Raw genomic sequence first — 27,255 nt, 5'->3', positions numbered from 1 at the left:
ATGCAGTATCCATAGATGCTTGTGGCCTTGGGATAAAGAGTGAATCTAAACCCCATTAAGCATAGGTAGGTGTTGCTGAAAGATTTTCAGATGATACCATGAAATGAACACTTATCAATGTTATTGAGGGAGAAGTTCCTCTTCTGGAAGAGATATTTTCTGGGCGATATGAGGCAAAATGTACATCAACAAATATGAGATGTTATGAGGAGCCCAAGTCCAGGTCCTTTGCTCTTCCTTCCATATTCTTCCTTGACACTGTTTTCTGAAAAGTCAAAGGAAAAATCTGAAGAAGGGCTTTCCACACACGAAAGGAATATTTAAGTAGCTCTAGTGTCATATGCCAAAATGCGAATCGCTGTTAAACAATAGTGCTTGAAACTTAGTTACAAAAGGGCTCAAGTACACCCTTTTCTGATGTGCTCTCTTACGCATGTCCAGCATCTCTAGTACTGGATTTGTATTTTTTAGTCCTGATAAAACTACTCAGTAGGTCTGTAATGACAAAACAGAGGTGTGCTTGTTAGGGAAAAAAAATATGTTTATAAAATTAGAATTGATTTACTACAGCTTTAGTCTTTTCAGTGTAATTGATTTCTTTGAAAATTCAAAGATATCCTTACTCCACCCCCCCAACCTTTTGTCAAGTTTATAAGAAAACCTTTCCTCTTAGATATTATTAAATATATTTTTGCTGAAACAGAGTGAAAGAGAGAAAGGGAAAACAATAATATGATAAGACATTATAATCTCCAAAAGATCAAATTTTTACGTACTTCATTCTTCCTGGCAAGTGTTCATTATCTAAGCAACAGAGGGCTTAACTGTTTATTGATTAAAACAATTAATATTAAAGTATGTAGAGATTATACATCTTATTAATATTTAGATATGTTCTAAGAATCATCACTTAGGTATACTCGGACCTAATCCGCCTCCCTATCTCTCTCTCTCTCACACACACACACACATAACACACACAAGATTCTACAGAAAAATACACTCCCTGTTTAATAAGATCTATATTATCTAACGTTCTGATGGAAGATGCTATCAATATTAGTAATATAATATCAAATATTTATGATATTATTTAGAAGATGCTACAGTTAAGATTCTGCGGAGCAAACATTTCTGCATTGCTGGCTGTGTACAGTTGAAATGAACACATTTGATCCAAACCTTGTAAGAAAAACAAAGATCCACAGTGGTCTGAAAGAGGACAATGATTTCAGAGAAAGGTGAGGATTTTCTCCTTTAGTGATTACAAAATAGTGTCTGCAAAGGGAATTGCAGAAGATGAAACTGCAAGCTAAACCAGAGCCATATTAAAAAGGTCTGTAATGTATGTTGAAATTGTTGAATTTTAGTTAAATATCACCAGAGGCTTTTAAACAGGAAATAATATGATCTGGAAACCCTTTTCAGAAAGCTAAAAGTGGCAACAATATATATTCTTCTGCTCATGGCATTTATTGACCTTGAGTCTATGCTGTAAATTTAGATGCCCTTTCACACTGATACCAGGTATATTCTAGTCAGTGGTTAGCCACTTTATGTGTTTGCTTCTCAGTCTGGTTGCCTGATGAACAGCATAATGCATTTGTTCAAAGCAGAGTTTTTTATATCATATCTTCAAGGGCCATATTGATTTGTCTGCTGCTATTGCATTTCCAGTGGGCAGCATCTCTACAATTCTGCAGAAACTTCTTGAGCAGCTTTTTGTGGCCTTTCTGTTGTTCTTGTTTTTTTCCTTCTGGCTGTAGTCAGCACCCCGGGTCAGAGCTGTTTTGGTGTCCTATTGCTGTCTCTTCTACAAACATGTCCGGTTGCACATGAAGTCTCCCCCAAACTGATATTCCAACTCTAAATTTTCTTTCAGACCAGCATTTGGCCTGTTGATCCCTGCCAGCTGCGATTCACTAGTATTTGCTTTTCCATTATTGGTTGGCAGTGACAACTTGCCCTTTAAGCATCATGAGGCTCAGAAGCAATTCTGGAAATATCTCTTGGGTTAAAGATGACTTTCCTGAAATCCTCTTAGACAGCTCACTTGTTGTCTTCACTTCTTAATTGGTTCATAGGTTTCTTTTCAGCACACCTTTATTCCCAGCCCCAATTCCGAGTTTAAAAAATATCTGTCTCAGGCTTCATGAAATCTTTTATCCTTGAGGATGCCTCTTCTTGAAATGGAAAGGGAATACAGAGCTATAGCATGCTAAGTAAAGTGATTCATAAAATATTTTCCATGTTTACCCATATTATTGCCAAACACTTTCATTTTGCTTATTGCTTTCATCAGCATGTACTCAGAACAATTTAAATCCTCCTTAATTCTAGATTACTGAGACTTTTTGGAAATAGGCCTCGTCTTTTGCATTAGTGAAAATTTTTCAAAGGAATTAATTTCAGGTAATCTAAACATTGGTTTCTTGGAAGAGCATAATAAATGCCATCCATAATTTGTAGTGGAATAGTTAAAATAATGAATTATCACCTTATTAGATCACCACCATCCATGGTCCTGGGAATTCTACAGTCATACAGTTCTCAGCACTTGAGAAGGGTTAATACTATATATCATTTCTGGAATAGTAAATATAACTATGCATAGAAAGTGCTCAGCACAGGGCCAGATAAATACTTACTGATAGACATATTATTCATATTTCTAAATTGAAAATTTTGTAGATGAGAAGTCCACTGCTAATGATATTTTTTCTCTTTGTAGATCTAGTTCTGGAAGCTTGTAAGAGGTTTTTCTTGTTGTGTTTGCTTGCTTGCTTTTTTTTTTTAACTTAAAGTTCAGAGATTTTAATGAGACACACACCAAGGTGTGTTTTTTTTCTCTTCAAGTCAGGGTGGAATTAGTTGAGCCCTTATAATCTGCAGAGTGTAAATTTTTTCTATTAGATGTTAATTTTTGTTGTTGTTCTTCCTTATGTTGTTTTCTCCATGTGGAATTCCTATTATTTACATATTAGCTTTCCTGGATCTATCCTTCATATCTGTGTTATTTACTTTGTGGTCATTATCTATTCATGTGCTTTTCTTTGCTTTTAATCTTTCTGGACATCCTCTCCATAATTTAATCTACTGAATTGTTGTTGTGGTTTGAGTTCCCCTAGGAAAAGACAGGGTGGCAGGATTTAATTATGCGAAGTTTATTTGTAAAGAGATCTCTGAATCCCTGGTAGAGGATTATAATAAATAAATGAATGAATGAATGAATGAATTACTGAATGAATAACATAATGTGCATTCTCAAATGAGTTAAACCTGAACATTATCCCATTGGGGTACTCTGAGAAAGAAGAAGATGCAAGTCACCCTATTTTAAAATTGAGCATGCTGGGGTGTTTGCAAGCCAACTCTCTCCAGTCACTAGCTGAGAGCTGCCCCTAGATGAGGGTAGTTCCCTGGCATTTCCTGCTGCGTGCACAGGTGGGGCTTTCTCTGACGACTAGACCAAGCCATCTTGGCAAAAAGATGAACAAATGCTTTTTCCATAAAGATGGTAAGGCAGGGGAACATGGGCAGGCGACCAACAGCATCTGTCACTATTTGTTTCTATAGGTGTTGGGAAATGTAATTAATAACAAAGTCTTTTTCACAAAGGTAGGATTGGAGGACACTTTTATTATTGAATAAGCATTAAACCAGAATGTGATGGACATCACAGGCAATCCACTAAGAGATTATGAAGACCAAAAGAAATCTCATTCTTTAGCCAAGCAGATACAACCCATTACATACTTGTTCTCAACATAAACAATAACTAGTCCTCCAGTAAGAGGTCTTGACAGCACCGTTGGTCATGCAGTTTATCCTAATTTATCTGGTGGGGTGACCATCAATGTTGGTAATGGTTTCATCCAAGGGAAAACCAAACTTCTCATGTCTTTATGACAGGAAGCAGTTTTGCAATTAGGGCAAGTCATTCCCCAAAGTTAGGCTCTTACCTTCCCACAGAAACTGGGAGAAAAGGGGGTTATTTATCCTGATGTTTACATTTCAAAGAGATGTCTTCCATGTGTCTGAGAAAGGTGTTTCTAAGTCATAAAGCAGACAAAAGGACTTTCTATCTTCAAAAGGATTTATATACATTCAAAGAGAGAACTTGAGTGTTTTAAAACTGAGTGCTCTGAGGAAAAAAAGAGGGAGGGGAATATCTTCTCTTGTTTTCATCAGGGAGAGTTAAGCCTCTTATTTTGAATTCTTATTTGCTCTTACCTTGGAAATCATGTTTTCTAAAACCGTAAAATTTTTGTACCTGAATTTTATCTCAACTGCTTCCTAAAATGTGTTTATCAAAGTGTTCATTTTTCACTTCTAACAATTCATTTGGCAGTATTCAAATGGCATGTGTTTAGATGTTCTGCTTGACTTTCTTGTCTATGGCTGCTAATATTGCGTGCTATTTTTCTTCGTGAGCTTAGATATGGTTGTTGAAATCAAGTAGTGAAGTCCTTTAAATACTGGGTGGGAGAAAGGGATTTTCACTCCTGTGGACCCCTGTTCCCTTTTTTTCCTTATTTCTCTCAGCCTCAAATGTAGGACATGCTTAACTTACTTCTTGGTTTCTGCTCAGTTTCTCTTCTGAGGTCAGGGAAAACTGTTACATGCACATGTCCTTTTCCCACAATGGTCATAGATCTCTGAGTACCAGGTTCTTTTCAGAATCCATTTCCCTCTTTTTGGATCCAGTGGGTTCCAACACCATTGTAAAAAGTGCTTTCACATGCCCAAAACAATTCCCTCTACTAAACTTGAACAAAGCCCCTTTACATTGATTTCTATTTGGGAAGGAAGTGACTAGAGAAACATATTTAAATAATTTGTGATTCCAGACTGTTCTATTCCTACAAAATAAATGTTTGTGAGTATCTTAATTACTAAGCAAATGACTTTTAAATAATTAAATGCGGAGACACAGGCCTTTCATATGTTTCTTCAGGAGGATGACCAGTAAATCTCCCTAAGGATTCCGTTTGGTGAAGATCGATTACCTCCTCCTTTTGAGTAATAAAATCTCATTTAATCTTTTTTTTTTTTTTTTACTTTTTAAAAAAAATTTATTGGGGTAACATTGGTTAATACAATTACATAATATTAAGGTGTACATTATCATTTGACATCTGTATATTCTATTGTGTGTTTACCACCGAGTCCAATGGTGTTTTCTGAGGAAACTCCATACTGTTTTCCACAGTGGTTGTACCAGTTTGCAGTCTCACCAGCAGTGGATGAGGGTTCCTGTTTCTCCACATCCTCCCCAACATTTATTACTTGTTCTGTTGATTATAGCTATTCTAACAGATATAAGATGGTATCTCATTGTGGTTTTGATTTGCATTTCCCTAATAGAGAGCGATGTTGAGAGATTTTTTATATATTTCTTGGCCATTTGTATGTCCTCTGGGGAGAAGTGTCTATTCAGGTTCTCTGCTCATTTTTTGATTGGATCATTTGTTTTTTTGTTGTTATTGAGTTGCATGAGTTCTTTGTATATTTTGGATATTAGGCCCTTATTGGAGGCATCGCTTACAAATATATTTTCCTATTAGAATGGTTGTCCCTTTACCTTGTTGACGATTTCTTTTGCTGAGCGGAAGCGTTGTAATTTGATGTAGACCCATTCATTTATTTTAACTTTTACTTCCCTTTTTTTGAAGTCAAATTCATAAAATCCTCTTTAAGTGCAAGGTTTTTGAGTTTAGTTCCTATGTTTTCTTCTATGAGTATTATTGATTCTGGCCTTATATTCAGGTCCTTAATCCATTATGAGTTAATTTTGGTGAGTTGTGATAGACAACAGTCTGTTTCATTCTTTTGCAGATGGCCTTCCAAGTTTCCAGCACCATTTATTGAAGAGACTTTCCTTCTCCACTGCATGTTTTTAGCTTTTTTGTCAAAAATTATTTGCCCATATAAATATCAGTTTACTTCTGGACTCTTGATTCTGTTCTATTGGTCTGTGTGTCTGTTTTGCTGCCAGTACCATGCCATTTTGATTACTGTCACTTTGTAGTATGATTTGAATTCGGGTAGAGTGATGCCTCCAGCCTCATTCTTTTTTCTCAGGATGGCTTTGGCAATTCGGGGTCTTTTTTGCTTCCATACAAATCTGATGATTTTGTGTTTTATTTCTTTAAAAAATGCCGATGGAATTTTGATGGGGATTACATTAAATCTGTATAATGCTTTAGGTAATAAGGTCATTTTAACTATGTTGATTCTTCCAATCCAAGAAAATGGAATATCTTTCAATTTCTTCAATTTCTTTCAATAGGGTTTTGTAATTTTCATGATATAGGTCCTTCACTTGTTTCGTTAAATTTATTCCTAGGTATTTTATTCTTTTGGTTACAATTTCAAAAGGAATTGTTTTTTACAATTCCTTTTATGACACTTCATTATTAGAGTACAGGAAAGCTATGTATTTTTGAACGTTGATTTTGTATCCAGAAACTTTCCTGTATTTGCTTATTGTTTCTAGTATTGTTCTTGTGGAGTCTTTAGGGTTTTCTATCTAGAGAATCATGTCATCCACAAATAGTGACAGTTTGACTTCTTCATTTCCTATTTGGATGCCTCTTATATCTTTCTGTTGCCTGATTGCACTTGCTAGGACCTCCAATGTTATATTGAATAACAGTTAACCCATTCTTTTCTATCAGAAAACCCTTTTAACTGTTGTGGATTGCACACCTTTATAGTTTGAAAAGTTAGACCATTCTTGATGTAACCTAGAGTGTATGATTTCATTATCCTGAAGTGACATTCTTAGACTTTCATAAATCCTCAATTTCCAGACACAAGTATAAAGAATATTCTGTTTGGTAGTATCCACTAATCTGCTTTTAAAATATTGACCTACTTTTAAAAATATCACCATTGGTTCCATTGATGATTCTGGTACTTCACCCTTCATGAATCTAGACAGTGTTAGAATTGGTGTGAAGACTGGAAAGATTTTCCTCCTGTAGCTGACCATTTGGAGGATGGATGGCTATAACACGGAAGAGTTATTTCCACATTCAATTCAAGAGAGCAGGAATTTGTCAGTGAAGCTGACAAGAATCAGAGGTGCTCTTTATGATCAAGCCATTGCTTCTCTATCATGTATTTATGTATATACATTTGTATAAACACCTTTTGTGTGGGTACATTTTGGACAACTTATTTGTACTGGCATAAAAGAATTCACATATACGTATTTAAAAATGTCTTTAAATAGGTGATTCAGACTGATCTGTTTAGGCCAAGGTATAAATAAGAAATATGTGTTTATTTGAATTTCTTGATGGAGAAAACCATGCAGACAATAGGCTTATTTATTTCTGAAGATGATTTATAGTAAAAGAATGTTCCATGGGGCATTAAGAAGAAAAAGCCTTCAAAAAGCACTCCAGTAAATTATAACTCTAAAGATAAAATGCGACAGTAATAATTGCTAGAGTAAAAAAAAAAAAAAAGTAGTATGAAACTTGTATATACTCTATATCATGTATTTTCAACTTAAAAAAATTATTTGATTTATTCTTGTCACTGGAAGAGCTATTCCTAGGACATTAATTGGGATTTTTGAATACATTAACTCTTTCAGTTCATATGTAATTTTGTATATTGTTTTAAATCTTAGATATTTAGCATAATAATATTTAGCAATAGTCATATTTGATTAATGCTTACTATGTTATTACCATTATCATTTTACAGATGAAGAATTAGAAGCCCAAAATATGGAGGTCACCTTCCCAAGTTTTCACACTATTAAGTAGAAGTGCTGGGATTTTAACCCTGGCTATCATGACTAGAACCTGGGCTGCTAATTAATGTGATATGTGGCCTTTCAATGCTATATGGTCCATGTGACATATTATAGACAGTAAATTTATTATTCATTTGAAAGTTAAAATTGAAGAAAGTACACATGGAGATGTTATTTTTTCCTATCTTTCTAAAACCTGAGCTCTTTGACTTACGGTAATTTTAAATATACTTCTCTTAAAATAAAGTTATATGTTTAAATTAATAAGTAACTAGCATCAAACTGATTCACTCCTGGCTACATTCATCGAAGCAACACTTAATTTGAAACTTTCGAATGTGTATTCTTTCAAGTGAATTAAATGTTCATCATAAACATCCATTAACATAAGAGTTTGGCTTTGGAGTCATTGGGAAGACCAAATTCAAATTTTTTTACTTCTTGAGTAACTGCAGCCAAATTACTTATTTCCTCTAAGAGAAAACTTACAACTTTTGCTGAGTCTTTATAGTATACCAGGCACTATACTTGTGATTTATATACATTACCCCATTTCATCTATACATGAGAGATTTAGAGTTTCCTTATTCTGTAGATTAGGAGCCTAAATCTCAAAAAGTTTTATAACTTTTTCCAAATATTATCAATAATAAATATCAGTGCTGTTAATTTGAATCTAGATGTCTCTGACTCCAAATCTTTTTTTTTTTTAACTTTTACTACACTTTACTGCTTCCAATGCCTACCTAAAGTTTATTTGAAGATTAAATGATATAATGTATGTAAGATATGCAGTACAGTCTAATTGTAGTTATTCAAAGATTAACACGAATAATTGCCATTTTGAATTTTGATTTTTCTCAGTATCTTAAAATACACTCCATTTGGAAGGTAGCATTTTCTAATACTAAAGTTCTAAGTAGCAGGATGAGGATGCCTTCGAAGAAAAGTCACATGGTGAGTAACAGAATTTTGAAGCTGTGAGAGACCTTAGACGTCATCATGTCTACTGCTGTCTATTGCTTTTAGTTTAGTGAGCTTGTGGAACAGTATCTTTTTACCTGATATTTTTATACATAAACAGGCCTAAATTGAGCTGATATGGTTGAGTGAGGTGGGGAAGAATCCTCATTTTACGCTAAAGTGATTCACCCTTCTGGAATTCTCTTGGCCTCTGTACATCACCATTTGAAAATTACCTCTCTAGTAACCTCTCATTTTGTATATGAATAAACTGAGGGCCACATGAGCAAAATATCTTCTAAAGTTGATACCTAGTAGTGGAGCCATGACCAGAAGAGCCATTACATTTGACACTTTCTAAGTCCTGGTCTAGGATGCTTTCCTGGACTCACAGCCATATATGAGAGCTTCCAGGAAAGCACAGGTTGGTTTTTATTTGTAGGATTTTTGAAATATTTGTTTCTATACTTACGGAGTAATACAAATTTTTTTTTTCGATCTTTAAGATGGTGACAGTTGTTACTAAAATATTATTATAAAGTTTTCAGTCATTAGGATCTTTTCTCTGGACTCTACTCAAAAGCTTGCTAAGGTTGATTCTTGGGTGCAAAGAGTAAGCACTGTATTTACACAGCCATAGATTTTGCTGAAATTGATAGCCTAATAAATAAAAACTAATGCAATTCCCAATCCTTATCTAATAAGGTAACAAACCATAGGAGGGACTAGATCGGAGGGGCCGTTGTCAAAAAGGTTATTTGTTGTAACACATTTATGAGCAGCACCATCGTACTCTTTGGGGTTAGTAGTTTCTGTTTTACTTATACAGACTCCATATTTATAACCAGAGAACAAATACTTGCTATGGTACAAACTGCAGTTGCATAATTATTTAATTATAAAATAAATTATCACTAAATTTGCATATATGCAATGTATACATTGTTATTCATTTAACAGGAGACATGTCCAATTATTAATAATTGGAGACAGTTTTCCTAAGCTAAAGAGAAATTCATGTTAGTGGGTATAATTCATTCCATTCCATTTGTCTTAGGACAATTAATGTTTGAGCATTTAAATAAAGTCTTAGCATGATCAGTAGAGTGAAAATATGGCTTGATGATAGGGGAAAAATGCAGCATAATTTTCATCATTAAGTAATTCATTCAAAAAGAATTTTTTGAGTACCTTCCCCATGTCCTATCAGATACATTTGTATATGCAGAATAATTTGGGAAAATGAGAAAATGATGAAACAGACATGTGTAAAGATAAATTATGAAATAGAAAGATAATGCTGCAATTGATCTACTAACAAAGTATTGTGGGAAAAAATGAAGGAGTTAATTTAATTACAGGAGCAATTTATGATATAGTAAAATCTCAGCCTACGTGTTTGTGGTATGGAAGACTTTTGACAATTTAAAAAAAAATTGAAATGAGAATTATAAAAATGCAGTAAAATACAATACCAACAGATACAACAGATATAAATAATTTTGAGAACAAATACCACTGACTCCTTATTTGTAAATTGTAGGTAGTGGGAGCTCAAGCAGTTAGGTTATCTTAGATTAGTGTACATATTTTTTTGAAGAATTAGTCTGTGGTTAATAACTTTGAGTAAGTTAAATAGATAAGAGTAAAGTCTACTACAATTAAATATTTAAGAAAGACAACATTACATGTATATGACAACATATTATGTATAAATCTAGATGAACATGTAAGTGTTTAAAAAGTGATGAATAGGGTATCAACTCAGTTACTCAGGTGTTCTCTCTGCTAGTGGTATCAGTTATGGGATCCCCTTCAGGAGACTTTTGAAGGACAAAATACCAAAATCTGAAAAATCGCAAAGGAGAAATATATGGTCTATATCATAATATGAACAACTTATAACATATTGTAAAAAAAAAAAAAAAATGCCCAGAGCAGGTGACTACTCTTTTTTAATTTGACCAGATGGAAACATTTTGTTCACTAGATTCCCAATTTAAAGAGCACCGTGTATATATGTGTGTGCAATTCCAAACTGTGACTTCTAAGGATAGGGTCAATTAACTGGTGTCCCTTTTATTTCACTAAGCTCTATAATAAACTGGACGTATAAGCTTGGGAATTAGCACTCAATAACTAATTTACTCTGTTTAATAGAGGTGAAAATAATTTTAAATTCTCTAGGAAATTTCAGGTGGGAAGAGACAGTAATTTAAAATTTAGAGACAAGACAAAAATTAAAATTGTATATTGAAGCGGAGAAGGGCTTGGGACATGAGAATGATGATTTTTGAACTGTTCTGTAATGTGATTACCAATGCAACCTCTTTGATTTGTGCCCCTCTGATATTTTAAAGGAAGTCTATGTCACCCACAAGTGATTTTGAGAGTAGAATTTGTAGAGTATTTTAAGAAATGTTGAGTTTCATATTATAATTGGCGTTTGGCAGATGCGGGGACCAACTGGCTGGACTCAGTACCAGAACACAAGGGGACATCTGATCCTATGTCTTATTTTGGGCAATGTGCTTTGAATCATTTGAACTAAGATGAAATACCCAGTTGTGAGATGACTTGAATCCCTACCCCGAAATAGAATCAGAGCATGGAGGGTCCTAACCATCTCCCCCTACTATTAGACCACTGTGCAGGGAAATAAAGAAAGACCCTTCATGAAGCCGATTGTCTTAGAAATACAACATAACTATCCATGAGAAATTGTGCAAACTAATCTGAGCTCGACCTTGAAAATTTTGGGTGAATTACTTGTTTGGAACTGATGGTTGCAAACACAGAGTTAGGGATAAACAGTGTAATATGAAATCACTAGCATTTTTAGGTAAGCCCTTCATAAAGCTCTTTATAGAGAAGATATGTGAGAACCTTGAAAACAGTAATTTCGCCCAGCACTGATGGGCACAAAGCTGCTAAATCAGAAGCTTTTAGGAGAAGGGAAAGAAAATTCATGGCAGATGTGCTTGATGTATAAGGACCAGTAACCTGCTGAGCACAGGGCCACATGGGTCTGGATAGCAGGAAATTACTGAGAGACCACTGGCCAAGGTCTTCCAGAAATTAGAGATATCCATGGGGAAATCTAAATGTATAAAATGTTTACTTATACATATGAACTCGTATCAGCCACACACCTAAAGTGATTAAAAACTTGACCTTTGGTATTAGATTACATGGATTCTAATCCAACTCCATCATTCATAGTCTGTGTAACTCTGGACAAGTTTCTCTCTGTGTTCCATAGTCTCCTCAACAATAAAATGAAGGAAGTAACATTATCTAGCATAAGGGTATAGTTAGGCAGATAAAATTAGATAATCCATGGAAAGTACTTTGTATGCCTGTAACCTAAGAAGCAGTATCAAAATTAGGACTTCTATTACTATTATCATTGAAAAAAAAGGCTTGAAGAATATACACTGAAAATGGTAAAAATATATCTTGAATTATGTAGTTGTGGATTTTTAATAAAATGTTTGTACTTCTTGGGATTTTTCTTCAATAAAAATGCTTTTTTGAATGAAGAGAAAAACTTTTTAATTGTCAAATTGTTACCAAGTCTTTTATAAGAAGGTAAAATGCAAATGATAATTCCTACGAAAAAGTTTCCTTAAAATCCTTTTAGTAATTAAATGCATGAGAGCATTTCCAATTAGAATCTATGTAGTGCTTTCCATTCTCTATAAAATAACTCATAAAAACTGATATGTTTTACTTATATTTTAGACTCTAGTGGTGTCATTCCCTTCTCTATAAAATAACTAATAAAAACTGGTATGTTTTACTTATATTTTACCTTAACATATATAAAATTAGATTTGATATTTCCTAATGACTGTGGTAGGATTTATGTTTAGCAGCTAATAATTTAACTTAAAATAATTAACTCGTGATTGTTCTGTAATAGCTGAAAACCACAAATCATTTTCTGAAGGTCAGTGGTTATAGTAAATAACCTCAATGGAATAAATGTGCCTTTTTTAATGGGATATTAAATAATATCAACTGAGTGTACACTCTTTTAAACAGAATTTTGAATACCATCAAGTAGATTCACCTTTAGTACGTGCATCTTACATTCTTTTGATTAATCCTTGTGCCCTTTTGAACGCTTTTATTAGATGTAGATTTAATCTTCTGTAGAGTTAACTTTGGAACTATACATTCTCAGCTTATATACAAGATTATCTAGCATTTGTAATTTTCTTAATCTTTTTCTTTACTCTTCTTGCCACTATATTCCTTGTTCTGTCTAGCATAGCCTCCCAGGGTACCATGATCTTTGTTATAAAACACACAAAAGATAATTGGGCAGAAACATGGAACCACTACTAATCCATTCATAATCAACTTATTAGATAATGCATTTGGTGTAAAAATAGACATTTTCCCAAAATACATTTGGGATTCTTTGGTAAGAAATACCTCAAGAGATTATATTAAATTACTATAAATATTCTTACTGGTGTCCAGATACTTCTGCAATTCAGTATGCCTGTGATGCTTACATTCAGATGAAACTTAGAGCTTTATGTTACCACTCCAACTGGGGGTATAACACTGTTTTTGAAAATAAAATTTGGCCAGCCATTTAGCACTATTTAATAGTCAAGTATCATTTTAACTAGCCCTGAATGATGACTGAATGACAGAGACAGCTCATTGTCACCCAGTATCCATTCTCAATTTTCCTGTCATAAATGAAGCCCTCACATTTTAGATAGTCTGTATGGCTGCTCAGTCTGAGATGACATTTAGCCTCCATTGCATCCGGGGTCATCATGTGACTATACTCCTGCCAAAGAGATGCAAGTAGAAATGATATATGAAACCTTTGGTATATATCCTTGAAAAGAAGTATTTTGCTGTCCTGATTTTCTTTCAATTTTCCACGGAGTGGAATTCAGATTTAGCTGATTAAAATCTGCACAGCTGATAATTATGCTAGTTTTTAAAAAATTATTCACTCAAAAATGATTTTAAATTTTTAAAATGGCTTGCTTCATTCTTATTTCTGAAAGAGTTTCTACTTATGGAAAATTTGCTTAGATTATACCCTTTTGTCATATTCTCAGTAAAAGTTAAATCAGTGCAAAATGAGTGGATTTTTATTACTAAAAATAACCTCTTTCACAGGAAGAAGAACTAAGGAAGAGTGGGGAAGCCAAATATGCCCACTTGAGTGATGAACTTCATGTATTAATTGAAGTGTTTGCTCCACCTGGGGAAGCTTATTCACGTATGAGTCATGCACTGGAAGAGATTAAAAAATTCCTAGTTCCTGTAAGTGTTTTTCATTTTTTACAAAGAAATTTCTCATCAGTTTCTATTTTAAAATATGCCTTTGATATTATTCACTTACTTTTTAGAAGAAAACTCATTTTGCAGACTAACTATTCAGAGTCGATGTGAACATAAAGCAAAATAGAATGCAAAAACACTTAGCACAGGACTTAGCCTGTCACCCCATAGTAATGGTTTGATGACTGACTGTATTTGTCTTCAGTACATTACATCCATGCACTGATTCTTAACCATGAAGAATATGATAATTAACACATAAATACAGAAATATAATTAAAGTTATATACTTTGTTTTCGTGTCTTAATTATTGGTAAATGACATATTTCTGGCAATTTTTAATTAATAAATAAAGTATTTGCAGGTAGAAGGGAAGGACATTAGATATGTAATATTTGCAGAAAGAATGATATTTGAAAATGCCAAATATATTTTTATGTGATATTATGCAAGGTGCTGGCTCATTATAATAAAACATAATGTAAAATAATCAATATTAATAGAGACAGACATTGTTAAAACATCAAGCAAAACTTGAGAAAAATAAGTTCATTGAACTATGTGAGAACAGAAAAGGATATTCGGTTAGTAAGGCAGCAAATTCAGGGTTGCATACTGAATGGAATAATCTACTGATTTTTTAAGAAATCAAAGAAAAGTAAACAAATGAAGCTTTCCAAATGGGTGACAATTTAGCAATCTATGAACAGGTCCTTTAAATAGAAATCTTGGCATCAGGCTTAGAGCTGGAAATAAGATAATCACAAGAGAATGACGAGGAAGGTTTTCTGGAATACCTGGGTAGAATTCTGTGTGTGTGTGTGTGTGTGTGTGTGTGTGTGAGAGAGAGAGAGAGAGAGAGAGAGAGAGAGAGAGAGAGAGAGAGAGATTGAGAGAGAGCGCTAAAATTAATCTGTGCAACAAAGAACACAGTAGATTTCTAATCTAATCAATAAACTCAGAGGAATAGTTGATGAATCATAGAATGACAGTGATTTAGAGAATGGAAAAGAATAAAACAATTTCAAAATGTAAAGGTATCAAAATCTAACCATATAATCTATTTATGTGACCAGTTTAAATTTTCTGTCAAGACAAGATTATAAAATAATCCCATACCACTCAGGTTATTCCCTAATTTCATTTGCACACTGAATTTCTACATTATTTATTATCTGGTATTTATCTGAACACCTACCTAATAGATCCCACATTAAAAATGAAGATGTATGTTGTCTCTTATTTTTGCTGCTGAACTACAAATCTAGTGCTATTGGGTAAATGGTTTTACTATATTTAGCTCACACCAGACCTCTGAATGTAGGAAATATAAAAAAGATCAGGACTATCTACATTACAAACTCATTTCATAACAGTAAATGAGTCATTTAAATTCTTAGCTTATTCAGCTTTAAAAAGAAAGTAATTATAATTAACTGACCTCTGTCATGGTTATTGTGAATATTAAATGGCATATACACATGAAAGGACATAGAAAATTATAAAAAATATATAAATGGTTGTATTTTATCTATTTTATTGTTATAGTAGATGGAGTCTTGAAATGACTTCTTGAGGTGAAATATGTAGGATGAAATACTATTTTATTTCTACATATATATTGGACCTAGGCTGTAGGTTAGGTTAACCCTATTTTATTATAAACGCCACGAATACACCTTATTTTTTAGGCCTCATGATACTTGTGATCATTTCATTTATTTCTTCTCCACTGAAATATATACTCTATGGGGACAGGGCTAGCAGTGTCTCTCTTATAGTCCCATTATTTAGCATCGTGCTTCTCATAATGAATATTCATTTGATATTTTGACTAATAGAATGGCTGACAAATGGGTGCCAGGAGTGATGAAGAAGGGTAGAATAGCTGTCTGGGTCAGGTTCAGGGAATAGTGTACCACTGTACATACAGATCCAGATGAAGACTGAAAATCTTATTCTTGGCCAGTGTTACCTGTTTCTTCCTTTCTCTGGAAATTTATCTCTGCCTGTCCAATTGATCGTTTATTATGCTCCAGACATGCTGGCTTCTGTTCATCCAATACTCTAGGCTCCCAGTACTCTAATACTCCCACGCTAAGGGCCTTTGAAGATTTTTCTCCAAAATATTGACAAGGCTATCTCCTTGTCATTCAGGTCTTGGTTCAGATGTAAACACTGAAGGAAATTCTTCCCTGACCACACAGTCTAAAATAGCCTCTGTACATTTGTACGGTTCAATTATATTTTGTTCACAGTATCACCGGCTACATGATTTAACATTGCAGTCATTGTCTGTTATGCCCTAGCTCTCTTCACTTTAAAAAAAATTTTTTTCTTATCTCTTATCACCTTCATATCTATGTGTGCGTATATGTGTGTGTGTGTGTGTGTGTGTGTGTATTTTTGTTTATCATTGTTTTCCCTGCTAAAATATAAATGTCATGAGGGCAGAGATTATCATCTAGTTTCACTGTTTTATCCTCCCATTTTGAACTCTCCCAGGCACATAGAAAACACTTAATACATATATTTTTATGAGTGGATAAATGATTGAATAAATAAGCTTTTATAAAATAAATAACTATTCTGATATCTGTCTATGTTTTCTTAGCAAATTTTACAATCATTGAAAGTCCTTCTACTTGACAAATGTTTTTTCATTTGCCTCACTTTGCCTCAGCACCGAGCAAAGGATGGCATCTGTCACTACAACTGCAAGGGGATAAATTAACTGCCAATTCTTTATTACATGAAATCACTTGGTGATCCAGGTTGCTTTTGACATTTGATGTTTAAGTCCAGAAAAATGTTAATACATCTGGACATTAACATTTATGAGCATCATAGGTGAAGAATAATAGCCAGTAAGAAGCAGGCTAGAATAACATAGAAAGCTAATGTAAAAGAAGAATCTGGAATTCTACTGGTATCTAATTTCTCTACAAAATGGAGTGTCTTTTCATGGTTAGAACTTTTACCTTCTTCCTCTTCCTGTTTGCCATCCAATATTTACACAGCTTGCCTATAGTCCAGAGGCTATAATCATCTAAAACTGCCAACTCTGGAACATACAACTCTTCACACAATGTCTGGATGCTGAAAGATGTTGGAAAATAACACAGTTTCAGTACTTTAAATGACTTGTTAAAGACAAAAAAATTATTATTGCCCGGGAAAATTTCTGCTTGCTGGTCCCCATTCAGTCACTATAGTTAATCAAAACAAGTAGAGTGGTAGGTCAATAAAACGTCAAAATTGAACCTTGCTAATTTTAAATCTCTACTGCTTTGAGCAGATGCTATATTAAAGTTTTTCTTATATTTGCTAATTTGTCTTATGGATTAGGAGTATTAAATTATTTGAAAAAATGACAAAAGGGACATAAAATATTAAATTAATATATGTTTCAATAATGTTAATCTTCTCTTCCCCTTTATGAGATGTCAAGGGATAAACAAATTTATTGTTATATTTTGTAATGCTCCTTTCTTTTATAGTTCAGGCACTAGGACTGCCCACTAGGCCGTGCAGGTTATGCCTTGCAAAGTGGTGGAGGATGACATTTATGAATGAGGCCTCTGGTATCCCAGAATATACCTTCCCTTTTTCCAACCCTAGTCAGCGATTAATTTAAAAATAATAACACTGTATTTTATTTTCTTAAATCCATGACTCTCACTTTCAATGAAATGAATTAGTAAATTTTACCAATGCCTAATAATTAATTCATGATTGAAACATAATATGTTGTAGTCTCATGATTAGAACTCATGAAGTGTTCCGCAAAATTCTGCTCATTAAATGTGAGTTTATACATACTTTCATCAAAAAAGATGAAAAGAGAGGTTTCTATAAAAATAGATTAGATTTAGGTCACAGATTTAGTTGTTGACAGAATTAAGAGATCACAGCCTTCATTTCTACCAGGACCTGTCAAGGCCTCAGATCTTTCCCAGTACAATATGCTACACAACACTATAATATTACAAGTTAACATAACTTGAAAAATATTTGTCATGCCAGAGTTAAGCCTCTAATTATCATCACTAGAGGTCCGTATCATTTAAAGAAAAGGAATACACATGATATATGTCCAGAGAAACATTTGCAACAACCCATGTTTTGTTCCTTCTGAATAACAAAAAGTAAAACATACTGTTTGAAGCATTTTTTGTGCCTTCTATAGTAACACCTATATACACACACACACACATGCATACACACATACACATACACACACACACATACATACATATATATATAACTTTATACCTATGTAAAGTTTTTTATTTCTGGTGTGTGTGTGTGTTGTTAGTCTCATCAGTCTCACATAAAAGACTTTAAGTCAGTTCAAGACAGAAGAAAGAAAGCATCATTGCAGGTTGTTTATTTCTTTCAGTGTTAGACTGGCTGTATGTCTTGGTGACAGCCGTGATTCTTGAAATGGGGCAATTAGGGCATATTATATCATTTCAAGTTTGAAATATTGGAAACCTATATAGAAAACCTACCAAGAGTTGTGACTGTAGAGGAAAAGTAAAACCATTTTTCTTTTTAGGGTAGAAGCAAATAGAGGACATTCTTGCCATTCATTCTTCAAAGGCTATAATCCTAGCTCTGAAATGGGGAAATTACACTGATTGCTAATAGAAATCATACAGGAAAGCAAGTAGATATAAGGAAATTAGAAAAGAAAAGCAGCATATTTCAGCCTAGGAGATGTAAGAAGACTTGGACTTTTCATACGCTGAAAATTTTTTTTGTAAAGTTTTGGAAGATTAAAAACATATATCTCTGAAATTCATACTATAATTTGATAAGGAGTGAATATTTAGTCAGAGTCTTTCATGTAGGTGAATATGTAGGGAAAACAATGTATTTAATAAAAACCCACCAGCTAGCAAAAACAGCATTGATAAATGGCAAGGCTCACAGGGTGGGGAATGGTGATACATTTTTCCTTGGCTGATGGCAGGAGTTCAACATATATAACAACAACTTCCTATAGCCAAGAGAATGATCAGTAGCAGAGTAAAAACTAAAGTTCAATGCAGAGGAGAAAACAGGATTTATAACCTGGATATCTTTCCTTCATTGTTGTGGTTGTTATTAAATAGCTGTCAAGAGTTTCCTCGGATTGCTGTCTTCAAAACCAGGTAATTGCCTTTTCTTTCCCATAATTAGCCATATTCTGATAGTGTGGTAGCTAATAGCACTAAGCACAAAGCCACATGTATTTATCTAACTATTACTTGCTCAGAAATGTCTCCTGTATTGCTACAGCAGTATGCTCATATATTCTGATTGTACTTGCAGAAATTTATAGTAACTAACATTGACTATTTCTTCTTACTCAATTAGTTATAATAGATAATACAGGCCTATAACAGAAAAAAAAAATATTAAAATTATTACTGACTTTTAGAGCAGAACTAATTATTACATAATTAATTATAATATGATAATATGTTATTATTATTATAAAATCAAGGCCACTTTAGCATTGCTAATTGACGTAATCTGGAAGACAGTTCAAAGAAGCAGTGGATAAGTATTTGAGTGTGATTTTTCTACACACTCTAATACAAGTGTCTTTTTACTCTTCACTAATACAGATAATCAAATGTTCACTTTATGAGTTTAGGGCCAGGATGTGATCATCTGCTTTCTATCTTAAGAAACTATTTATCACTAATTATCTATGCTCTCATTTGATGCCAGGGTTCTGAATCCTCCAAGGCCATTCTTTTCATGAGCTTTTATTGCTTTCTGGATGCCAGTATCATTCTCCTGTGTCTATCAGCACCTTGATTTCATCTTGATGAGTTACTTCTTCCCCATTAACTGACATTATAATCAAAAGGACTGCTTTTGCAATTCCATATGTAGTCATTAACATGAAGATTTAGCAGCATTCCTAAAAAAATTATCTGTGTTGTTAAAAATCTGTGGTTTCTAAGGATACAGCTTTGATCTCCAAGGCAATTATCTTACCTCTTAACTCTATTGGATGCTGGCATAAGGAAAATCTTAGAGAATTAAATAGAAATGTTATATTTTATTCAAAACATTTACCGAATGCTAATCCTGCACTTGTACATAATAAACATATGCCAACACTGACTTGCAAATACTTTTATACATGGAAGTAACTCAAAAAGATTCATGATTATTGAAGAATTTGGTACAATAAGGAATCAAGACAAAAAAGTAACTCAATAATCAATCTGTTAAGTGTATAATTTTTAACCGAATAAATAATTTAAGTCAGTAAAATAAATAATACTAATTAATGCAAGGCAAAAAGTTTGCTTAAATTCAATTCTACAAGTATTTCTAATCATCAAATATGCACCAGTCATGAGTCTAGGAATTTGTGTTACATTAGCTACTGCCCTTGTAGAATTTAAGAACCAAAAACTATTTTTAATATTTAAAAGATAAATATTATGGAGAAATATTTGAGAGAGAATGGAATGAGAGACCAAATTGGATAAGTATAATATGAACAATAGTGATGATAGACCAGACAACATATATCAAACAGAAAGTATTATTTCTAGAGCCAAGAAAACCCTATTCCTGACAAAAACCACCACCATACAGATAAGGGTAAGTCATTCGTTGAGACAGAGAGTGAAAGAGAGAAGTGGGACAGGGGTGTAGGGGGCTAAGGAGTGACGACAGTATTTTGATTAACTTCTTGAAGGTGTTGATGATCCATGGTCAAAGAGTGTTTCATATTGAAACTTTTTTTAATGCAACAAGAAAAATTTAGAATAACACATTTTAAAACATTTTTTATAAAATAGTATTTCTGAAATATGTCTTCAACTTCTAGCAATTAGTTCTAAGTTTTTAAACAACTAATTTTGCAGCTACATAAGATTCAATGTAAGTTATTTTGAATTGCCCTTCTTTATTCACTGATCTCATTTTACTACTCCGAAGCTTTTTTTTTTTTTTTTTTTTTTTTCCAGCAAGCTACCTAGGAAAATGTATTGATTCCTCCAGGTAGTATTCAAACTTGACATCCAGGAAACTTAGATATCCCTATTCCTGTGAGAAATGTATCTTCTATCTTATCTCTAATCCTTTTGTTTGTTTGTTTGTTTGTTTGTTCGTTCATTTGTCCCACCCAGCCTCTCTACATAGTATATGTAAGGATTCATATACAACAGTTTTTTAAAAATATTCATTACCAACAGCATGAGCAAATCACAGATATTTCCACTCATTCTCCTGTAAGAGTCTATAAAGTTTTAAGCCTAGTTAGTTCCAATTTATGATTTCAATTTCAAATTCAATTCAAAGTTCCACTCCTCCCCAAATTTATGTTTTGGGGAGTAGCAGGGGGGAAGGAGGCATGGTCTGCTCATTTATCTCCTTCCATTTTCTCCACCCTCTAGCTTCTAGTGCTTCTGAAGCTTGTGAATGGTCTTGGCAGGCGGGGTTGGAGGTACTAGGAAATTAAAGAAAGATGGGCAGTAAAATGGATCAGGTTAGTTTGGTTGGTTTGAGGCTTATTTTCAGTATTTACCTCTGATGGCATATACGAATGACAGACTAACAAAATTATTGCTAGGCTTGTTCTCTTCTTTTCAGCTGACCAACCTCTGGGGAGATTTCAGGGTTCTCATAGTGATGCCCTTTTCAGTAGTCTCTTAGTGCTATCCTACCATCTTCCTGCTTTCGGTGTTGCAAGTGGGCTTTGTACTGTGTACCAAACTCGTTCTTCCTCTTCGAGAGCTTGTAAGTTTATTGTACGTTGTCCTTGGAGTTCCAAGAATTTCACTGAGATATGCTCAAGTTTGGCTTCCCACTCCCCGCCGCCGGCCCTCATCAGCCCAGCCTGGAAAACAGTGAGCTCTCTAAATTGGCAGCATTTGGTCTTCCTTTTAAGAAAGTTCTCTTCCTATTCTTTGTATATTTTCTTTTCTCTCTATTCTTTCTTTTTTTCTTTTTATAATTCCTATTACTTATAAGCAGGTCTCCTAGACCTTTTCTTTAATTGTCTTTTTCTAACAATTTCCATCTTAGCGTTTTGCTCATGTGTTCCAAAGATAGATTCTACAAGGTCTTCTAAGCCACAGATTCATGATTTAGCAGTGAATTGTTTAAATTGAAATTATGTAGATATTGTGTTTTCATTTTATTTTATTTTTTCAGAAACTACTACAACTGTGTTGTCGTAGGTATTTCTCCTGTTCTGTTCAGGTTTATTTCTGTCTTCTCCAGCAGCTTTGTTTCCCTTGGCAGGTTTTCTGGCTATTCTTGTTTTCTCTGGATCCTCTTTTCTTTCTCTTTCTTTCTTTTTATCTCAATTTAGGTCTGTTCATAGGCACCATTAGAGACACCAATCCTCTAAAGTGTTAGAAAGTAAAACAGTCTTCCCCACATGGACCAAGGTTGTAGAGCCTAGCAGGCCGCCAAAAACTGGGTGAAAACTTGAAAAAACTGACTTCATGTTCTCCTATCTCCTTTTACCTTCCCAGAATTAAGTGCTCAGTCCTTCTTAGCTTCTCACTGGCCAGGGAAAATAGGCATACTCAAGTGGGTCTGCAATAACTTTCTATTTAGACAAAGTATAGATGTTTGCAAGCCATACTCTTTTCCAAATACCTACACTGCCAGTTCTACTCTGGGATTTTTCAACACTGGGTTCCATGTGCTCACTCAGCCCACAGGCAATATAGGCCTTACCAGTCAGTTGTACCTGAGCCTCTCAGAGAACTCCAGGCCTCCCGGGCACGTAAGCTTCTGAGAAACCCAGCCTTTATTTCACCCAGAATGTACTGGTGTGTTAAAGGAAAAGGAGATGCATTTTTATCACTATCTTTCCAGAATTACTAAGGTCTTCTACAGTTAGTTTAATGAGTTCTCTTTGTATTTAGTATGTGGAAGAAAGCACCCAAAGTAACTTTATAGGCACCAGAGGTTTTAAATTTAAACTCTATATATCATATGACACTTTTAAGATGAGTATTTTGTTTTTTAATAAGTCAGGAATTATATATTTAAAATAAAATAACAAAATAATCAAAAGCATAATTTTGTATGAACATTTACTTCTGTAAAGACTACACATTTGTTTTTATATGTTTTATATAGACATTGTCAAGGTAATATGCACAGATAGTAATGAAAGCCTTTCTCTAATGGTAGAAATATAATGATAAACCTATTTTGGAATTCAGAGCACTTACATAAGTGATAAATATGTCAAAAACAATTCCCGTTTGCCATTAATAGCCAATACTGAGGGTAATATTCATTTTAGTATTTTTTCAGTAGAAAAATTAAAATACTAATGGCTTATTTCTACTCTCTTTGTATACCTTTTACCTGTAGATTTTTCTTTAGGGAAAGAACAGTGACAGCTGTTTAGAATCTGTGACCTGCTAGGCATCTGGTTGGTAACTTATAGGCATTACCTTTTGCTAAAACCACAAATCTAAGAAGGATGTGTAATGCTTATTGTATTGATGAGGAAATTGAGGCTGAGCAAGATTGTGTAACAACATAAGCAGCGTAAGTAGCATGGGATAGCAAAGCCTACCTGACTTTAATGCCCATAGTTTTCTCACAACAGTGTATTTTTTCCCACTTTAGATAATAAAAGAAGAATGGAATGTCTCGGATTTGATCCAGTTATATATTTCTTTTTAATTATAGTACCACTGAAAAGTGACATAAACTAGATTTGAATAAAACTTAGAAAATATCACCTTTGCTTATTTCCATTTGGTGTTTATCATCAGATGTTTGGGTTTATAATTCTGTTTAGAGATACATATGATAAATAATTGCCAGAGAATAGTAATTTACTGTTGTAAGAAGCTGATATTACCACGTGATTTTTTTTTTTAAAGTCTTCAAATTCCGATGTTAGGCCGAGATTCTTCCTACTAAGAATCTCCTTCCTTATTTGTTTGTACCATTTCTTATTTTTTTCAGCAAAACAAGAGAGGAGGAGATAAAAATTATTATAATTTAATGAATTATTTTATGTTTTTTATCTGGTATTTGAGAGTATACCCTGACATGCAGAGTATAAAAATACAAATTTTTAATTAACCTATGAGAAATCAAGAATATCTGGATTTTTTTTGTATTGTTGCTTCTAACATAAATTAAGAAGAACAGGTATTTAGATTCCTATGAAAGTGAATGAATAGAATTATGAGATTGTTTTAAAATGTATTTTAAACAAACTGAAAATATGCAGTCATTATAACTAGTAAGCTTCACTTTATTCATGCTAAAAAGAATCTTCTCCAAATGACCCAATCAAGTAACATGGATTGAAATGTTGGATTATTGATATTTGATGGTAGTAATAGTACCATTTTTTATTAATCAATTACACAGGACTATGATATTATAACTATATATAGAAAATAATCATGTATGGTATTTTTATTTACATAATTAGTATTTGTTATCAATATGGAATAACTGTTGAAACTGGCTCTTTTTAATTGTAAACTTTTGAGATTCTTAAAAATCTGTTTACTTTTAGATTGCTACTATTTCTCGTTATGCCTTTTGTTTCTTCACCTTCTTTTCTCTATTCTGAAATTCATAATGTTGAGGCTTGGCTGCTATAATATGGAAATGTTGGTTATCTATTATAACAGGAATAATAGAATCTTAGAATTTTAAGAGACTATTTTTTTTAAATACATCATTCATCTAAGAATCTACATTTTCCAACTGGTATTTTTTCATGTCAAAACAAATTTTGAGCACACAGGTTCTCGTAATAATTTCATCCAACCTTGAAAAAATAGAAAACACCATCTGGTATTAGCATGCCTCCCCAAAATAAGTTACATTTTATCTTTTTCTGCCTTTTCCTTCTTAGTCCTAATCTTTTTCTTATATGAGAAATTAGAGAAATTTGAGTAAAACACATAAGCAAGGATGAATATCAGGATCAGAGTGGAATTCTTTTAAAATTGAAAGGAGGACTTCCTACATATAGAAGGTAGATAACTATCTTTCTTAAACCCATAAATAGACAAGCTACGGATAGGATAAGGTTTAAGCTAAAACCAGTCCTCATGCAAAGTAGAAACATTATCTTATTCCATATAAACTTTTAAATGTGAAATAGACCTACTGTGTAAGAAATGAATAAAAGACCCACTGTGTGAGAAATAGTCTTTATTTAAAGAAGTACACTGAATTACTAGGATTAATGATTAGCTATTTAGTACATGAATATGTCATACAAGGAAAGTAACTCCTTAGAACTTAGATGTCCAAATCAAAATACGCAAAATACAGATTGTACCTATAAGAATGATAACATCAACCTTAGCCTCTATGAACAAAGATACTTTTGTTTCTAAACATTGTTTATTTAGGTACCCTGCCACCCTGTGTCAACAAAAGGTTGCTGCCACAAATCTAAAGCCAACCCAAGTCCCCAATTTTGGGTTCCATGAAGGGAGAAGCTTTATTTGAGTGAAACAGCTCAAATTGTACTCTCTTGATTGGTCAGAATTATGTGTTCCGATTGGTCATTCTGGAACCACTCTGACCAGTTACTAAAGATATAAATGAGAATATGGCTCCTCAGGTCTGATTGGACCAGTCTCATTAATTGAAATACAATACCAGGAGCTTCTTTGTAAGGGTCAGCTCAGATGGTAGGAGCACAGTGAAGGAGGCTTGACAGCTCAGTCTGAAGCTTTTTCTTGAGAGGCAGTGTGCATGACAGATCTCAGTAAAACACTGGCTGCTAGGCTCTGATTATGAATTTCGGCCCTATTAACTACAAGAGTTTTTATGGGCAGGTATATTCTTTCTTGGTGCTGACATCTGAAATTAAATCCAGCCCCCTCTCCCAGAAAACCTTTTCCATGTTAAAGTTTTTATCCCCACAGCTATATAGATGCATTCATATAATTGTAGAGCTGGAAGGAATTTTTAAGCTCAGAGCAATTAATAGGTTTCCAAGGCAATTTAAATATTAATGGTTGGGATGAAAATATTTGAAAATACTTCAGTCTTTGCCAATCTGCTAAAGAATACTCAGAACCATAGAGTTCCAAAAAGGGTAGTTTAAAAACCACTGGTGGAATCCAACCTTCATTTTACCAGTGGGGATGTTAAAGACCAACACTGTTACCTCAACTGCCCAAGGTCAGGCAGCAAAAGCGGGATGGATCAAATGCCTCCTCATTAGGGAAATGGTCAAAATACGATGGCCCAACTCTATAAGATCCCTCATACTCTATTGGAGAGAACTAAACAAGTCACTTGCATGGGCAATGGTTGTATAATTAGCATTAGGATCCTCCATAGTTAGAGTATCCTATATGCCTATTTCTTGTCACATAGACAACTCTGGGCTTATCATTCAGTAAGCATTAGCCAATATTAACTTTAGTGGTAAGGCAGGTGCGATTTTGCCCATTCTTATTGTTTATTAATTCAATAATATCTTTATAACTCTGTTTCACTTGGAAGCCTCTTCCTTGCTTCACTATCTTATTCTCATGGCATAAATGCATTATACCCTTGGTGAAATCACATTTAAGTTGTTTTAAACATAGATAATGGATGTGTGACAGAACTTGTATGGAAGGAGTAGAAGCATTAAAATAACATATGTTGAAATTATACATTGCCAGACACTCTAAGGAATACTCTATCATCTCTAACAGCAAGCTGATGCCTCTTTGCATTATAATGTGGTCATTCTCACAGTTAGTAGTAATGGTTAATAATGCAGCACATTAAAATATATTTAGAAAATAGACTGCAGAAGGCAAAAAAGGAGTGACACAATCTTGAGTGTATATATATGTATATAGGTTATTCTCAGAAATAAATACAAAATACTATTTGAAATTACCATTCTGAAACTTCAGGGCCCTCTTATTTGGGTGACTTTAACTGAACAGAATAATTTTTAAATTTTAAAAGAAAATAGTACAAATCCTATTTTATTTTAAAATATATTTCTATTAAAAATACATAATTTTATAGATATTAGTTCATAACGCTATCCCATTCATTTAATAGATATGTATTGATAAATTGCCAAAATATATTCTTAATGTTGCTTAAATTAGCTTGATTTTTAGAAATAATTAATATATGAATAACATCTGATTATCCTACTATTTAGTGAGATGTTTTCTTTAAATATAGGGTTAGGCAAAACAAGAAAAAATTAATT

At 33.5% G+C, this 27,255-nt stretch overlaps 1 protein-coding gene across 24 annotated transcripts in view; it reads left to right on the top strand.

Annotated features, from left to right (window-relative positions):
- KHDRBS2 (KH RNA binding domain containing, signal transduction associated 2) overlaps positions 1-27,255 on the top strand; it is a 507,385-nt gene that overhangs the window by 221,963 nt on the left and 258,167 nt on the right. For 23 of the 24 annotated variants that reach the window (XR_004950415.1, XR_004950414.1, XR_004950413.1 and 20 more), the window contains exon 4: positions 13,892-14,038. The exons of the other annotated variant lie outside the window; for it this stretch is intronic. Coding sequence is in view for 5 of the 23 variants with exons in the window: in XM_036219037.1 (XP_036074930.1) it covers positions 13,892-14,038 (147 nt within the window). In the remaining 18 variants the exon portion in view is untranslated. The remainder of the gene's footprint in view (positions 1-13,891; positions 14,039-27,255) is intronic. 24 annotated transcript variants of the gene reach the window in all.

The sequence above is a fragment of the Rousettus aegyptiacus genome, unplaced genomic scaffold, assembly GCF_014176215.1.
Source record: "Rousettus aegyptiacus isolate mRouAeg1 unplaced genomic scaffold, mRouAeg1.p scaffold_m13_p_1, whole genome shotgun sequence".
Classification (NCBI taxonomy): Eukaryota; Metazoa; Chordata; class Mammalia; order Chiroptera; family Pteropodidae; genus Rousettus; species Rousettus aegyptiacus.
Note: the sequence above shows the minus strand (reverse complement) of the source record. Positions and strands in the feature narration are given on the sequence as shown.